This window comes from Nothoprocta perdicaria, unplaced genomic scaffold (genome assembly GCF_003342845.1).
Source record: "Nothoprocta perdicaria isolate Ctin4 unplaced genomic scaffold, notPer1 scaffold_89, whole genome shotgun sequence".
Taxonomy (NCBI): Eukaryota; Metazoa; Chordata; class Aves; order Tinamiformes; family Tinamidae; genus Nothoprocta; species Nothoprocta perdicaria.
This window is the reverse complement of record NW_020456187.1, coordinates 1,913,529-1,931,586: the sequence shown is the minus strand read 5'-3', so window position 1 is coordinate 1,931,586 and position 18,058 is coordinate 1,913,529. Positions and strand designations below refer to the sequence as shown.

General features: G+C 40.1%; 1 protein-coding gene across 1 annotated transcript in view; it reads right to left on the bottom strand.

Moving 5' to 3' along the window:
* Positions 1-5,364: 5,364 nt before the first annotated feature.
* MKLN1 (muskelin 1) overlaps positions 5,365-18,058 on the bottom strand; it is a 91,495-nt gene continuing 78,801 nt past the window's right edge. Inside the window, exons 14-18 of the mRNA XM_026052455.1 lie at positions 17,763-17,877; positions 14,922-15,061; positions 13,665-13,767; positions 7,168-7,222; positions 5,365-5,703 (exon numbers count right to left, since the gene is read on the bottom strand). Of these exons, the coding sequence (XP_025908240.1) occupies positions 5,582-5,703; positions 7,168-7,222; positions 13,665-13,767; positions 14,922-15,061; positions 17,763-17,877 (535 nt within the window). The 3' untranslated portion in view covers positions 5,365-5,581. The remainder of the gene's footprint in view (positions 5,704-7,167; positions 7,223-13,664; positions 13,768-14,921; positions 15,062-17,762; positions 17,878-18,058) is intronic.

Genomic DNA, 18,058 nt, shown 5'->3' with positions numbered 1-18,058 from the left:
AGGAGCKGTACTTGTGCAAGATGAGGCCTTGCCAACCTCTAGATCTAACCGGAATTGTATACAGCCCTTCGTCCATAAGCACTACTCAAATGTGCCACCAGTGGTGACAGTTCCTTATGGGACTCTCTCAAATGGCAAACACAAGCCCTGTTAAAACACCGGATCCAGAACCTACTGATGGAGGCACCTGGAGTCAGTTTGTCCAAGCACTGGGCCACATACTGCTAAAACTGCTTCATTGCTGTAGACATTTTCCACTCTTGAGTTTTCATTACCAGAAGTTTTCTACTTTTTCATTATTGGAAGCTTTCAGCAAAACGGATTTTGCCTTCAACTCATTACCACAACTTGAATAAATTTCCTACAAAACCTTTTCCATAACAGGATATGGTTAGAAGGTCTACTATACCCACATGGAATTTATCAATAACAAAAAGCTTCTGGTTCCTTGTCTGACACCATATTTATATCCATTTTCACCAATATTTACAGCTTACATACTATAATATAATACTACAAGTCACATAGCTTTCCTTAAATTTGCCTTTCACAGAATAAGTCCTGTCTCCATATCACCATGACTAAAATTGGTCAAGACCTTCAGAGGGTTTTAGGATTCTTCCCTTAATAAGAACAATAGTTTTTATAACTGGGTTCATCTGTTTCTATTATAACTACAGTTATACAACAGCACAAGCACTTCAGAAGATGCACGTTAATTTTACCATCAGGACTTCTCTCGACAATAACTAAACATTTCTTAAGTCTGAGCCAACCATAAGTAATACACTAAAATTCAAGGCGAACACAAGGACTCAAACTTTTGACAAGACATTTTTCAACTTCCAAATACAAGGTATCCAACGTTTAGCTAACTATTATTGTCATTTCTCTCAAAGCAGCACAGGACCACATCAAAAGAATTACTGCGTGTACCAAGGTGTAAAAGGATTCAAGTTTTAAGGCTCCGTGGAGCTAGTTCATACCAAAAGTTTCATTCAATAAACTCCATAATAAAGTATTTCCTTCTCAAATTGGAAATACAGACAGCACCAAGAGAATTAACAGTATTAATATGATTGGTACCTGCTATAATTCTGTATTTAAAAGAAGCAACATTAATACCAACACCGTTTTTTTTGTTGTTGTTGTTGTTGCTGCAATAACAGAAGGAAACAACATGCATTTTTCTCCTCCCCAAACTCTGTTTGAAGTTCACTGTTCATTTTTTGCAGCATCCACAACAGAGCAGGGCACAAGACTGGTTCACAACATTGTGACCAAGTAAACTCCCTTCTAATAATTAGCACATTAGGAAAGCAAATAGAAGAAAAAAAAGTATCTGTTCTACAAAACCTCCACAGAAAACAATGGTCCATAATACTCTGCTTCAGATGGAGACTATTGTAGGAGAATAAAGAGTCAATGGAGACTGTGATGTTTATGGCTTATGGTTAAACAACAAACACAMACACCCCAACCTATGGTAATCTCTTGCCAGTAGACCTAGGCATCTGGTAAGATGCCTCACTCTTCCAAATAGGTATTTCCCATCCTTTTGATAGCTCAGTAACTCAATCATTCCAGTTTTCAGGGTGAGTTATTATAATTAGTGACCGAAAKGTTTCAAGAATCCAATTTAAGTCCGCGAGTTTGCTGTCCTCCTTACTCCAGTACRGTCTTAGCACAGATGAAACTGGATTCACTTTTTGGGCAACATTTTTTGGGCAAAGTTCTCATTCCTCATTGCAGTCAACAAGGAGGAGACATCTGCACAAGATGTGCATTGCAAGAATGTCTTTACAAGAGCCAAAATGAATAAAGCCCAATGGATTTCACTAATCACTTTGCAATTCCATCCCAATCTCCRTAAGAGGGACATTACCAAAAGATATCCTCCAAGAGAAGAGCAAGGCAACAGCTAGTATTCCTTGTAAGAACATCTAAGTAGATCCTACTGCCATCTGACACTGTGAAGCAATGTGATAAGCCCTCTTATCACAGCAGCACTTGCTCGGAAAAATWATTTGGAAGAACTCTTAAGGACATCTGCCTCATGGCCACCTTGAGGGGCTGTTCAAGACAAACACTAAGCAAATCAAATGTGGAGAGCTTTATTTCTCAAGGAAAGCCTATCGCTTTATAGGAACAACTTTGCTTGCATAAAACATGYTCTCACATTTCCCAAAAAACTCTTCTATTGAACAATATTGCAAGGCCAATCCCTCTGAAGACTAGTGGCAGTGAAGAGCGACTCAYCAGTCTCAGAAGAATTTTACAAAAGCTAAATGAGGACTGAAGTCTGGATGCACTTGTATGAAATTCACCCCACTAACTTCTTAAAACTATAAAACATACCACAAACTTGTAACTTTGGCTTTAAAGACCCCAGTTATTATAAGGTAATCCCTATTTGACAAGTAATATTTTTTTCAATGCCTTATTTACCAGCTAACATACCATTTAAGAACTAAACCATTACAGTGCAAAGACTATGCAGTGTTAGGTTGGTACAGTCACCTGCAAATATAGTACATGTTAATGTCATCTTTTCAGCTACAAAGCAGACATTACTGCAGTTTCCAAGATATAAGGTGAGCTTTTAATACTTCTCAGGTACAGCCCGTATATTTATAACATTGCATGAACTGTGCTATGACACATTTTCAAGTGGCTGCCTTGAAAGTRGATTCCTTTGCAGTTTGTCCTTCAGTATTTCCATAATGCAAATACCCAATACTGGAYTATCACCAGTATCTTTGAAGAGCTGCATGTAATTAAATCCAGTAAACTGTCCTTGTAACAGCTTGTTAATGGCTAATTCTAAAGGAAATTTACACCTTACTGATCAGGATTTTTAATTATTATTGTAAAATCAATCAGAAAAAAAAACAAACAAAAAACAAACAAAAAAAAACTAAGTAAAGAAAAATTATTTAATTCTGACCCTTAGCTTTGAGCACAGGGAATGAGTGAACACGCTTGACAAACGTCTGAGAAGTCTTTCCTTTGGATTAACCTCTCTGGCCACAGGGTGCCTCTGCTGCTCCACAAATRCTCAGAAGCACAGCAAACAGCAGCTTCTGCTCATTAATCACCACTCATAATCCATAGACTGTACCGAGATCCGGGCCGAGATCAATTCRCTCGGGATAAGGGTAGGTCAATATTTGATCGTCCCCAAGTGCTCTCATTAGGCAGGGTTCAGTCCTATAGATGMAAGCTCACCTAGCTCTTAACGTAAGCAATTCAGTTGTGCTATAAAAACTGGGCCCTGCCTGCACGCCTAATTCGGAGAGAAGTGTTTTGATCAAATTTCTATAAGGCAAAACCAAGTCCTAAGTGATGCCCTGCTTGATAGCAACATAAAGCATTAGTTATTCCTGAACTTCCACCGTTTTTCTGCTGCTTCTCAAGCYAGTTGTTTCCTTTGGGGTTCAGCCTTACATCGGCACATTACATGATAGGAATAAAACTTTACCAAGAGCTCGGTTGCTTACAAAGCTGCTACAATTAAAAAAATAAGGGAAAAAAAGCCTATCTGCTTGAAGTTGGAAAGAGTGCACAGGTCATGAGATGGAGCAATAACGGGCAGAAGCAATAAGATGGAGTAATAAGGGGCAGTGGGCAGAAGTGTTTGGGTCGGTTGTATCTGAAGTGCTCGGGTTGATCGTATTGGAAACACCATCTCAGCTGGAATACTCCTAAGGTTAGCACCACTGATATGTACATTCATCCCATAAGCCCTACTTAAGTTAACAAAAGTGTCAAAGAAAAGCACACCGTAAAGCCCAGCAGTGACGTAAAAACTTTCCATGCCACTGGAAAAGGAAAAAAAAATGCAATGTTTCAGAGAAACAATTCAATTGGATTTCACATACGGCACTGTGTTCTTCGTGGATTCTTCTGCAGACAATGGATTTGCTTCCACCCAAGTATAAAATTTCTAAACAGTATTAAGTTACAGGTTACTTAAAAGCACTTTATTTGTATAGTCCTCCCTGAAGAAAAAGCAAAGCCCGACGTGTTGTTCCTTTCTGGGTGATTAAATGCTAGTACTAGCTTTTAATTTTATTTTCAAGATACTAGAACTATGTATGTTGCACAGAACATGTTAAAACGGGAATACGATGGAATCAAAGCAAGCAGACACTCAAGCTCTGAGAAAGACGCTTCGCTACCTCTTTTATTTACAAAGTCCAATTAATCTTTGCAGACATAAGACTTCCATCAAGTTCAGTAGGAGTTGTGCAGCCACAGTGGGTACAGCAATGATACCCCTACTGGCATGAACTCTTCTGGACATAAAGCTCTGCAGTCTGATATAAATATTTACATCAGTTTGTACTGGATGCTTGCTGACACCGAAGGCGAGCAGTTGCTAATGCGGAGAATGCATGCTCTTCATTCCACTTCAGTGCAGCACCAAGCTCCTACCTTATTTATAAAGGTTTTCTGTAAGGAAGAATGTATTTTATACATATATACGAGCTTGCATATATATATATATATATATAGACATATGCATGAGCTTGCTTTTTAAAGAGGTTTCTGCTGAAAAGGCCTCCCTCAAATGCATGAAAAAAGTGAGCTGTACTACAGAGAAGGGAGACAAGCTGATGGAACAACCCTCTTCACATTTACACACTGACAAACGCACAGGCAGACGCACACACGTAGGTAAACGAAGACAACCTGCTTCAGAAACCCTACACCCAACACGGAGTCAAGCTGCAGAGGTTCAGTGTGTGCACGGAAGACCCAGGTCTGCAGAGCTCATGAGGATTCTCACCAGATGAGCATGGCAGCGAAACAGAACAATCCATGGAGACAGGTCTGCATGGCCAACCTGCACTCCTGTTTTCTAAAGGCTTCTCTGAGGTCTCCACTTGACTGTGAGGTGCAAACAGAAGGCTTCAGAGCGTGGTAGCAGGGCATTTAGGCCTGGATTGGGTATCAAATGCAATTACATATGACTGTCAGCCTGGTTCTCACGCTACAGCAGAATCTGCAACATACGCTCCCCTTCGCATGACACACCGTGATTACAAGACTCAAGACATATTATTATTACCTCAACACATGCCAGGGTCCTGCTGCCAAGTTATTCAGCTGCTGAGGGCAAGGTTGTAGGGTAAAGCACTGTACCATGACTAGCCACAAGAGAGGAAGGAACCACCCCTCTTCACCAAGGAACCCAAATAAAACCCATCCTCTTCAATTCCAGAGAACGCACAAAACTCCCAAGTTTACCCTTATGGGCAAAATGATCATGGTAGGATTGGGTTTTATTCTCTTTTTCCTCCCTCCCCACCAGCCCTATTTATTTCTTACATTTGCTAACTCAAAGGTCAAATTCAGAAAAAAATATATATATTTAGTCAGAAGTACGTCAGTTACATTTTATTAACCTACTCCAAGGGAAAAGCTTCATGGATTCACCATACAAGTATAAAACCCCTTTCAAACACCTCGGGGCTACTATATTACTTCATCCCAGCAGTCAATCAATGCAGTAAAAAAATTAAAATACTGAAAATGGATGCTTTTCCCCTCTTCCACATGTCCAGGGATTGCTCCGTCACAGCGTGATGAGGTCTACCAGGTTGCCTTTAGGAGGGGTCATGCTGTCTGGGAAGAAGTTGACTAGTGTATCAAAGAGCTGAGTCCTCTGCGCGTAAGTGTGATCGACGTCGGAAAATCCTGTGGGAAGGAGAGAAGCAAGAGCCAGTCAGTGCTTATGGCTTTAAACACTCAGCAATCCACGGAATACACCAGCTTCCCATTTGGGATGGATGTTAACTTGCTCTCCATCCTTGTAACATGGTTATGAGCACAACTGTAACCCAGCTCCCTATAGTACCACACATATATATGYGTGCAGAATGTATTCACCAGGCTGCACCATGGACCCAAGTTGAGCCTTGGCCCAGGCATCTTGCAGACTCCTTTTGTCAAGTGCCTCCTCCTGGCAGGGTTGGGATTTACCCTCCCACAGGAGCATGTTTATCCAGATCCCCACACTACAATCCTCAATGGCCAASAACAATAAGTCTGGGCATATTATATCACTTCCATCTCAAAGGAATATTTTTTTTTCATTCAGCAAATGCTGTCTTCAATTAATCAAAGCCAACTAAGTTAATCAAAGCAAGGAGTGCTTGTTTTTTTTTAATTTATTTCAGAAGCAATACAATGTATGTACCTTCTATCTGTAAAKTCAATCTGCAAATACATCTTAATGCACTTCCTTAAAATGCTACTACATCATTTTGCATTCAATAGTTGTCTAGAGATACTGTTGAAGTGCATTTAGAGTGTCAAATCAACGTCTGAAAAAAATTAAAAGCTGGAATATTTTAGTGCATAAGATAAACGGAGAAACAGATCTATTAAAGCACTGCTGAAATACTAAATATCTCTGACAGTATGGGTAATATCTTTTCAGAAACCTTGTTCTGTGGCTGCTATAAAGGGACAGCAGAAGCCATTCCTTTAAGCACTACTGTAGCAAAACTAACTAAACTTTCAGAATATTTAAAACTGGGGGGGGGACGGGGGGGCGAAATCCTAACTTTCCAACCAAGTGTGTTTCCTTTGAGGGGGAGAACTATCCAAGAGCGTTAGCTAGATAGAACAGCAAAATAAATAACGGGTTTGGCTCAATTCTCCTGTTTTCGGACCTACASGCCACTTTCTTCATCGGTCTTGACATGCTGCCCAAAGAACTAGTYGTGCAAAGAACAGAGCGAACCAAACTACTCCAGGAACTGCAGTTATCACAGCAAACAGATCTGTAACCATGCTGTGAGGCTCCTAAGTGACGTGACACAAGTTTTTTTATTCTAACCAAAGCTTCTGTTTATTTGGGTAACACTAAAGCATCAGATGTAAGAGGAGACACAAAATGATCCACGGAGACACGGATTTAAAGTCACTGGTGACAGACGTTTTAAACGCGGGCCTTGGGGCGTTGGATACTGGTCACTGCAAATGCTCTATCTCAATCTGGAGGCACTTTGGGTATTTAAATTTAAAAATCAAAAACCTCTAGAACATTCCTGTGAGCTGTAGGCTTTTGCTGTGGAAAAAAAGCCAGCAGAAACAGTAACGATCCTCATTATTGTAAAAATATTTAGTATAATTCTTCTGACACATAATACTCACCAAGAGTGGTGAAATCTGAGCCAGACTTGAACAGGGCTGAAGCAAGAAGTTGGAACTGCAGAAAGACATTGGGAAACAAGGGRAAAAAAAGGTGTCGTTAACTGCTCAACAAAAAACATATAAAGCTGCTTAGAAGTCCCAACGGCTTTAGAGTTGCTAGGTTTGCTCGTACAAGTCTTTAAAATTACTGTCTATAGGTTTGATAACAGCAATACCAGCAAAATACACTTTGACATCAGCAATAGAGTTTGCTCCTTCGGCTGAGCGAGGTAGATGCTTTTTCCTAGGGTTGTGAGAGCACTTGACAGAGCCCCAAAAGCTTTTTATTTAGCCTCTTTCAGCAGGTATCTTTGCCAAGGAAGGTGAATCTTRTTCTGCACAACAGCATTCTTAGGGACAGACAGGATAACAGACACGATACTGTTTCAGTGAGCATAAAACAACGAAAACGGCTCCTGGGGAGCACGAACCTCTTGAGCACAGAAGGAAAAAAAAAGAAAAATAAAAGCTTTGAACAGTAACCTTTTTCTGCTGCCAGAACAGCTCATCTCACAAGCTTGTTTGGGACAAAGACTTAGAAAAGGAAAAAAAAAACCTCACCCACACCCAAACCACACAAAGTGCACAACCAAAAATGTTCTTTGCTTAGGATGATAAAACAGTTTTAGTGTGAATTCTCAAGCAGCGCGTCCGCAGCATTATTCCCTTTTAACGTCTTACTGATAGACAGTGGACACRGTATCTTCCTCCACCCTGGCTGCTGTTTTCAGTTACTTGTTCTTTAACAAACCTCAGCCGTTTTTGAGTTTCCTTAAGGAGTTATCCAGRCCCTTACAGGCTCCTAATCTCTTATCTCCTGCCTGTCTGTGCGTCTCCGCAGGGCGCTCTCCAACAGAAGAAAAAGCAAAAAGGAAAAACTCAGAAGAGAAATAAATGCATTAAGAGAAGGCACATGTGTGCACAGGGAGGAAAAGAGTCAGGATTTACATTTCCACCAGCTTAACTTCTATTTCCAGATGAAAAAATAAAATGGGACATAAACAATGTGTAGGCATCTAGGAGCTGGAGAAGGTGACAAATAGCAGCCAATATAGATCTGGCAACAAACTGTATCGCATCAATCTGATTTCTTCAACAGGGCTGCAGGCCCTAGGGATGGGAATATGAGCGATAATTATTATCCATCTTGGCTCCTATAGGGCTTTGGAGACATACAGTATTTCCAAGGCAAATCAGCGAAACRTCACGTAGATGAAGGTTGTAAGGAATAGCAAATGGGTCAAATAACTTTAGTGATAGTGGCCATCGTGGGTTTGGTATTAAAACGAAACCGTCAGTCAAGAGGATGGTTCCTTGGACATGTGCTCCAGGTTCAGCACTGTGTATCACAGTGTATTTTCAGTAAAAACTTGCCCAAAAGTGCAGGATTCATCCATTCAGCTACAGACCTCATGCAGGGCTCGGACTGACCAGCCTTCTGGCAGACAGGCCTCAGGCTGCTTTTTCATCTCATCCATTTTAGCGTGATGAAACAACGTGCAATTTAATAAGGCTGGGTACAAAACACCATTCTCCAAAGGAATAATCAGCTACACAGGGCAGTGCAGGGTTACAYAGGCCAGGTGAAAACGTATTATTGAGGAGTTATAATGGCTCAACATCATCCTATATCCAAATTAAAATTCATTAAAAGGAGCAGGTCTAAAAATAAATCAGGTATTCCTACTGCTATGAAGGCTCATAGGGTCTAATTTACACCAAGAGAGCTGCTTCTGGATGCCCTGTACTAGTTAGCAACAACAAAAAAAGCACCAAAAATATTAAAATGTTTGAGAAGTCAAGCTGTGTAAGAAAGTTTGACTGAGGCAGAGGTTCCAYAGAAGAATGCCCAAGGATTAAAGCAGCAGGAAGTCACAAGCATAAAAGGCTGGTACAAAAAGGCAAATCTAACTGCAAGAATCTTTGAAAAATTTTTCAGAAAGGTTAATTTAAACACGGCATCAAGACAGAAAAAAAGGACTGCCTAAAGCATGGACTGCACTGTGCTGGAATAAATTTGTAGGCTATCTGGAAGCTATCACTGGAGACATTAACAGGTTAGAAAGAAAGGACTGGCATGCTGGAAAATAGAGTTGATTAAGCAACSCTTTGAGTAGAAGGCTGCTGGTATGAAATTAAAAGGCACCTCAATATTATGCATGTATTACACTGCTACCATAGCCAGGAGTTGCTCAGCTCTGATTCAGTAATGCACTTAAATGTCCTGTACAAATAGCCCCAAAATTGCAATAAGTTGCAAATATAAAATAAAAAAGTTCATTGCAAAAGTTGCAATAAGACTGGTGGCTGAATGAGTGCTGATTCTGATGGTACATGCCATATTCTGGCCATCTTCCCCTAATAACACACTAATCCAGTCAGGGCCAGAATAGGTGGGTGTCACATGCTGCAAGGGGTTCCCTTCCTTCTCCAGAAACGTAGACTCCAATTAGGGACTGGAACCCAAACTGGTAAGAAAGATGCTGTGCCCAGTATCCTGGTCTCACCTGTGCTCAGCACAGCTGATTTCCACTGCTAGGAACCTCCCTGCAGCCTCCTCAGCCTTTTTGGAGGAGCATCCCATCTCCTTCACTGATGTTCAGTTAACCACGAGCTTTTAAAATATGCTCTATTTTATAGACCAATGAAAAAGTGTGTATATGTATATATAGTGTATATATATATATAAAAAATATATATACACACACACACATATACACACACACATATATCTAGATATATTTATATATGGACAGAAGTGACACTTAAACCAGCACATTCAGTATTTGAATTTCAATGCCACCTAACTGTACGATATTCTTCCCAAGAACCTTTCCTTTTTTCCAGGGAATGCTGGTCACACTGCCTAGCAGCCCTGCCCTACCTGGCAGGTCATGCGGGACAGGGACAATCTCCTGCTCCCATAAAGTCCGTGGGCTGCAAGCGCTCAGATTACAGCAAAAATCAGCTCAAWAATCAGCTTCAACCACCACTATGGGGATGGTGCCTCAGGGTGTAGTTGTGACGAGGGGATGGGAGGCTCAATTTTTTTTGAGGAAGAAGCTTTAGGTTTCTTTATCTTAGGTCTGAACTCTGTTTTTTTTCCCCAAGATCACTGGTTCTGTAATCTCTGCTCACGCAGCACTGGAACACTAAGGCATTACAAAGAATCACAGCAGGGCGTGAAGACAAGAGACATGCTTCTCTTGGCTTCTTCCTAGAAATATTTTTCTTATTTGAACTTAAATATTCCCAGAAATTTCAGTCTAAAACAGACCCAAGCACCACGTTTCATCTCCACTGCCTTTATCTGGCAAATTCAATAAAGAAAGTCTAAGAAAGGAAAAGATGAAGCAGCCTTGAAGAGAGTCCTTAAGTCTCAGACTAGAAGCTAGTTAAGGCTCCAAGTCTCTGCTCCTTTCTCTCACCACGCTCCAAGGAAAACCAATTGTTACTTTGGCTTCTATTTTGGATCTATTTTAGGACAACCAGCACAAAGTTCCCTCTTCACCACTAGGTACGGTTCAGCCTCACTGTACGTAACCATCTCACCTCCTCCTTTCCTTGGGCAGAATTTGTCATCTTTTAACCTCTCAACCCCACCTAGGCCCCACTAAAGAAACAAATATTCCAGGTAGGATCATGCCAGTGTTCAAGGAACAAAATCATTAGCTTYACAGGCAATTTACTGATGTTTCCACACTTTAATGGCACCTTCTCTTTTCCCCTCAGCATAAGTACCAAACTTGTAGTTTATTCCCATTTGCTATTTTGATCACCCTTAGCTTTAAAGCCCTCTCCTTTCACATTATCCTCAAATGCACATCTGTGTATGAGACACGGAAGTACGAATGCCAGCAGATTTTTTGTTTCCAATTAGTAACTAAAAAAGCCTTTTTTTTTTTTCTCCATTATACAACCCATCTCCCCATGAACCAGAGCGCATGGGTGGACTTCCATTTGCTCTGGAGATCAAGCCTCCTCACATACACGTGAGAGCTACTAATCTCCAGCCAGTAAAAAAAGACTCACTGATCTTAAAACTCCCAAAAGAGGTTTAAGTKATTTCAAACAGAATCATAATCTAAGAGAACTAGATCTGCCTCTGCGGGCCACAGTGGAGCCAGAGCTGGCACGCAGACAGTGGCTACTAAAACAAGCACCCACGAGATAGCTGCTGCTTGCAGGCATCTACTATTTCACTCTAGAATAATTACAAAAAAAGGAAATGAGACCATAATCCTATAAACATGGCCAGAATTCACAACAAAGCAGCAAAAATCTGGAGGTAGGCTCCTCCTGCCAATCATTCATGTTAAACAAAATTAGTTACCAATGCCAAACTAAGTTTCCAGAACAGGCTGTTTATTTTCTTTGGCGTTGAGCTCAAACAGCTGAGGAGACTTGCCTAACGAAGCTAAAAGTAAAGAAATTATCTCTATTACCAAGCATGCAAGCTTTACGCCAACACAAAATTCTGCTTGTACCGTACAGCAAATTCACCTAGACCTCAACCCATAAGGCATGAAACCATATAGGCAGGTCTCTGAACACCCTAAGAGGATTGTAATGAAGTCAGGAACCCATCCATACAGCTTGCTCCTTTCCAAATTTAACATTTGCCTAGGGAGAAAAAGGCAGAAGGAAACATTCCCTTAAAGATTTGTCATACAGCAAAGTCTTGCAGTGTTGGACAACCGCAGCTTGTTCCAAGCTCATCCATCAGATAGAGCCCTTGATATTACTTAAGGCTATCCTACAAATAAAGACAGAGTATGCAGGTGTCGGCGCCGAGACACACAATTAAATTGCTGCTTGAAATTTGATATGGGATCAAAAAAAAGTCTGCGTCAGTGCTCTGGAAAGCACAGGAGCTATGTGAAGATGTAATGCCAGAGCAAAAAGCCAACTCGATGCGATAACCGGAAGGTAAATTGACGTCAACTGGAAATACACCCAGTCAGTACCAATGCAGGGGCTGGCTCGAGGCCAGCCTGCTGGCAGCTCTGTTCCAGGGCAGCAAAAGCTTAGAAAGTTCTAAAATCTCTTTGACCAGAGCACTTCGGAAAGGGGAAAAAATAAAAAATAAAGTGGTTAAAAAAAAAAAAAAAAAAAAACACACACACACACACAAACAAACAAAACCCACCTACTCAAAAATCCCTAAAATGACTTTGGGAGACTGATGGAACTGAAGTGGTAATTCTGAGATGAGCAGGAAAGAGGGGAGCTGCTGAGTTTGGGCTGGGCATTAGGTCTACAGGGAAAGATGCAAACACATTTGCTCACGTGGGTCAAGCTACACAGCAGAGCACAGAGGTATGTGCAGAACATCAGTGCCTCCCGTGAAAGAGGGTACTTATCTCCCCTTGCCCTTCCATTTTTACAATTCTGCACAATAAAGCTAGTACTTTTCCCCTAAACCTGAGAAGTTCATGCAGTCAGGTAAATTCTTCAGCCTTCTAAGGCAGACAAATTTAATACTATGCACTGAAGTAGGAATATCAGGAGTCTTAACATATTAAAGGATCCTCCGTGACAGATACACATGCTGTATACAACCGTTAGGGCAATTTCTTTGGGCTACTGAGGACACGAGGCAGCAAAAGCTCTTCAGCTTCTACCCTAGTTAGAGCAAAGTGGTCAAACAGGGTCTAACTGGGCTGAGCGCCCCTGATTACTTCTCTTTTCCAGGCTAAAATGGCTAGAAAAGATGTGAAGATGTTCACTCCTCTTCCTCATTTACCTGCTGAGTGCTGAATGGCTGCCCAAAGTTGTCTGTGCAAATTAAGGGCAAAGTAAAAGTCAACCACCTTATTTGACACTTCAAACTATTTCTTTAATCCTTTCTGTAAAGTGACACGTACTGCGGTAAYGGAATCAAAACAGGAAATGGGAATAAATTCCTGGAACGAATGAGAGAACATGCCCACTGGATAATATTCAAAAGGCAGAGAAAATTAAGAGTTTTAAGGTTAGCAAGCAATGTATATACAGATTAGTTCCAGGAACACAGATGATCTAGAGAAAAGGTCTTTCCCCCCTCCCATGGCTATTTAGCATTGGCAAGCAATGGGTAGTGTTCCTAAGAGTTTCTATTCACTTTCTGCTGCACAACCAACCACGGACTCCTGACATTTAACAGAGTTTACATTTCAATTAAAGCTCCCAAAATACACAACAGCACGCTGGAATTAAAACAAAGGCCTAGTCTTTATCAGTATGAGCACAAAAGCTATTTTATCTGGACCTGCAATTGCAAAACCACTGTTTCTCAAGTAGCATGATCTTCAGCTTGGCAAAAATATATCATGAGGTATCATAAGCGGGTAGGGCTATTTTTTTCCCCAAACTGAATCAAAATAAGATTTAAGATGCTTAGAATGTATGCTAGAACTTCCACATAAGAACAGGATTTACATTTATTAACTAAAAATGTTCAACATTTTCGTCCTTACCTCTTTCGTTTCCTCGGGGTCTGAATGATCCACAGTTACATACAGATCATTCTGTAGGTATTTCAGTGCACTAAGAGGGTCAGCTTGAGCTTTTTCTTCAAATCTGCAAAAAAGAAACAAACAAGTGCAACTCTTTCCTTCATTACTAAATACAACCACCTCCACCCAGAGCAAAACATATCTTACAAAGTTTCAGGCAAATGTTTCCAAATAAATATATGTTTATGGCAGTTAACCCTCAGTTTTGCTAGACTATGAGCTTGCAGGCCAGTCCTGTTGAATGGATTTAACTAAGTTATCGTATTTTGATTCAGTTTATCCACATGGCTATTTATACTGCAGGAGATATGCACAGCCCATGTTTTGAAGCTGTCTAGAGATGTACACATGTTCAAAGACCATGTAACCCTAAGCAGTCTCTGGAGACAATACAGCACAATACAATAAACCTCCCAGGTTACTAGCAAGGTCTTTACTAGTTCTTATAGGCAACCCATCCACAGCTAGTCTGCACAAGGCCTAATCCAACCACAGTAGCTGACAGTTGAGTACAATGATTGCTTGCTGCCTCTGAAGTAAAAAAACATTTGTAAAAACTTGACCTCTGGCTCTCTGCAGAGCTCAATAATGAAGGATTCTCACCAAGACTGCAGAGGTATTTATCGACTTCAAATCACATGTTACGATATTGTAAGGCTCTCACTACTGAAATTTCTTGCTTAAGGCAATAGTATAAGCCTGATTTTGAAAAGCTGTTGCTCTAAATAGCAAATAGAAGGAGGCTCTGAAATATCCACAGGGCAAGCGTCACATCGCGCTGTGCAGCTGAATTCTGTGTGAGATCTTTAAGTAATTCTTAATAGGAAACAGTCACGCCCCAACTTCGGATGAGCCTCAGATGTGGAAACAAATCCAACCTCCAGACTTCATTAGCATCCTTGAGAGCTGTTACTATCTCCTAGCATGTCGCTTCAGAAGCATACTCCATTTCCTCGGAAGGTGACAGCACCGAAACACATGCTGAYGAGCAGCAGAGTGAAAAGGAAACCTAAAAATTCTCCACAACTCCCCACACAACTTCTAGATTTTTCTCACTTTAGAAAAACACAGTTAAACCAGAAAAGTCAGTTATTACAGGCCTGTAGTTTAGCCCTGGTCTCACTAATATTATTTTAATTATTCAGGAAACTTGCACATAACCAAATAAAGCAGGTRTCTGTGAGAAATAGTTGAAGAATATCTTTTGTTTTTCTATACCTGTGCTTTCTTATGAGGTATTTGCAGTGTCTTAGCAGGTATTCCTTGGAAGGTCGACAGAGCTTCAGAGACCAGAAATCATCTAATCTCATCTTTGGGGAACAGGACTTGCCAGGATTCCCTCCAAATAAGTAATGAACCTAGAGTAAATGACAGACAGATCAAGACGTTGATTGTTTAACAAGATGTACATAAACAAAGATTATTTACTAAGTCAACATCTTTGAAGAGGTTTATTCTGGAAGGAGAATTCTCTTCCTTTTAAACATAATGCTGCATCTTATTTTATTATTAGCCTTACCTTGTCCTCTAGAATTTTTTCTCAAACTGCTTATGTTTTAAGATAGTGAGAACACCTGCACTATTAGAGCTTTTCTCTAGCAGATAGATTCACAAGAARTCTACAAAAGCATCTACAAAAAGATACAATCTCTTTCTTTACAAATAAAATGTCAGTATGGAAAGCCCTCAGGCACACAGACAGAAGCAGAAAAGAATTCCAGTTTTCTGTGGTTCAAAATACCCGATACAAACAACACGGCAAGATAACTGCTCTACCTCTCCTCCAACCTYTTGTCCTCAAAGATTCATATTTCTGATCATCATGAGGCAGGGTTGAATGAAAGCACCTCTATTAACACTCTTCCCTAATTTATGAATTTCATGAATTTGTAGATTATACACAAACAATGTCAATGGGATTGCTGCAATCTTTTTTTTTTTGTTTACAGAAGCAACATTTAAAAGCTTTTAAGGAAGCCTCAGAAAAATGACTTTGCAGAGCCCCTGAAATGTCTCAAAATACAGTCAAAGTTGTTCGAATTTTCACAACCTCCCTCATTAAAACAGCTCCTTACAAAGCACCCTAGGCCAAGGCACACTGAAAGCCCCACAGTGCAGACAAGCAGYCCTTTCCTTGGGTCAGAAAAAAATCACTATGAATGTCAAGTTCTAAGGATGTTCACGAGTGACCAATATGCTCAACTGATCTTGTCCTGTAGGCTCATAGAGAAACATATTTCTATATGGCCAACATTGCTGTTACTATCTCCACATAAAGTTCTAGTAGTACTGACAAACCAGTCATGGAAAGCAAGGAAGAACTAGACAAGGGACTCAAGACAGGAAAATTCATAAATCCATAAAAAAAAAACAAAAACACAAAGTTGTGACTTTCTGTCTGACTATTTAACTAATACAACCCAACACTTCAGCTTCTCATGTTAAGAAAGTAGTATGGAGAAGTGTTACTGCAATAGCAAATTAGCAAAACCTCGATACTGAACATCATACTGATGCCTTAAATTAGCCTGCCATTTAATATGCTGGTAAAGAAAATTCATTTTTTCTTCAAGGTAGCTCATAAGAAAAATGAGCTTTAACATCCTTTTGGATCATTTTAGGATACTCTTCCAAACTATGAGGCCAGGTTTMCAGTCTTAGGCAAACCTCAAGAAAAGTGGAAGCATGAAAAAGAAAGTTGCTTATTTCTCCACTTTTTTTCCCCCTCCATATAGTTTGGTATTTCAGGATCTGAATTGTTGATACTAAATATGACACACAGGATCTCCAAATACTGAGGTTCAAGCAGTCTAACGGGCTACCTTTCTCCACAGCTTTAAAAATAATCACTCAAAACAATGTATTCAATATCCCACTGATGCAAGCTCTCCTTATTTATATCAGAGGACTTTTTATAAAGGTCATTTGAACAGCTCTGTCTAAAAATAAGACTCATCAAAACAAGCACATCAAACAGCTCTTTAGAGAGAGCAAAGCTGGGCAACTGCCATGATTTAGAAGCCCTCATTATAACTTTCAAAATTCTCTTCTCAATCTCCAGATACTTTAAGCTTAAAAGTGAACAATTAAGGGGTAATATTTACATTTCATCCCTAGTGTATGCAGTAAAAATAAACAATACAAACTCTGCACACATTAGTGACACCTTCCTTAATGTACCCCAAACTTCTATATTAGTTAGGTTTCTTGTATTGAATTAGTATTCTATGGAATTATTAGCCTCAAATATACTTGCCGTTTTCAGTTTTTACTAAGTTTTGGAGAAAACAAATGAACTTTAGAAACGGTTCATTTTCATCACAGAATACTGGAATAAGTATAAGGGTAAACAAATGTATTGCAGCAATTTAAAACCACAGGTTAATGACATTACAGTAACCTAATCTTCAGATTTGAATTTTATTGGGTAATTTACACAAAGTCCTAGCTGAGCAGTTAAGCATACCATAAGCAATTCATTTTAACTATAATTACTAAGCACAGGTGTGCAGCAGTCAGATAATGCTGAAGGATGAGCTTGGCTTCTGACGCACTGTTAGAACATGTTCTTAACTGGTTGCTTAGTTCAATCAAACATACTTTCTTACAGAAGTGTTGGCAACTATYTGTGACCATTTTAGAGGGATGGTCTTGAGAGGAGAAATAACCCCAAAGCCACTAAAGGAGGTTTTGAGATTAAGTCGCTGATAATGACGCACCAAGCTTGAGTTGTTCTCAAGTACACGAACAGCAACAAGCCAGGCACTTGATAAATTCAATAGGTTTAATATATCCCATTGCCCGCATTTTGACTGCACCCAGAAGCTATCACGCCTACTTTGTACTGATGGGAGAAGTACCTCAGCACTTTAATTCCAAAGGCAATGACAAGTTAACCGAAATTACCTACCATACAAGCCTAAGCAATAAATGAAAAGCTATATTCACTGTGCCATCGTTGATGAAATGGAAGCTGACCTCGTAGAAATTACTACATGGAGATTACACTGGAAGAGGGACACGACTAGAATTGCTGGCCCTGTTCCTGAACACTCGTACCTTGTGCAGCTCATCGTACACCAGCTGGTGGGCAAACCTTGGGCAGGGCTCCTCTTCCTGAAGGCTTTTACCTGGATTCTCTTTTGCTGCTTGGTCATTCTTATAGACGCAAGACCTGAAATACACAGAAAATAATTATTAGTAGTACCTAAAGGAAGTAGAAGTTACTGAAAAGTTAAAAAACCCTACAATCATTCAGAACCACTTGACATACAACACTTTTTTTACTTCTCCATATTTCTATTCTCCTGTCCTCTTTTATCCCATCACTAGTAGCTTTGCAAAAAAAAAAAAAA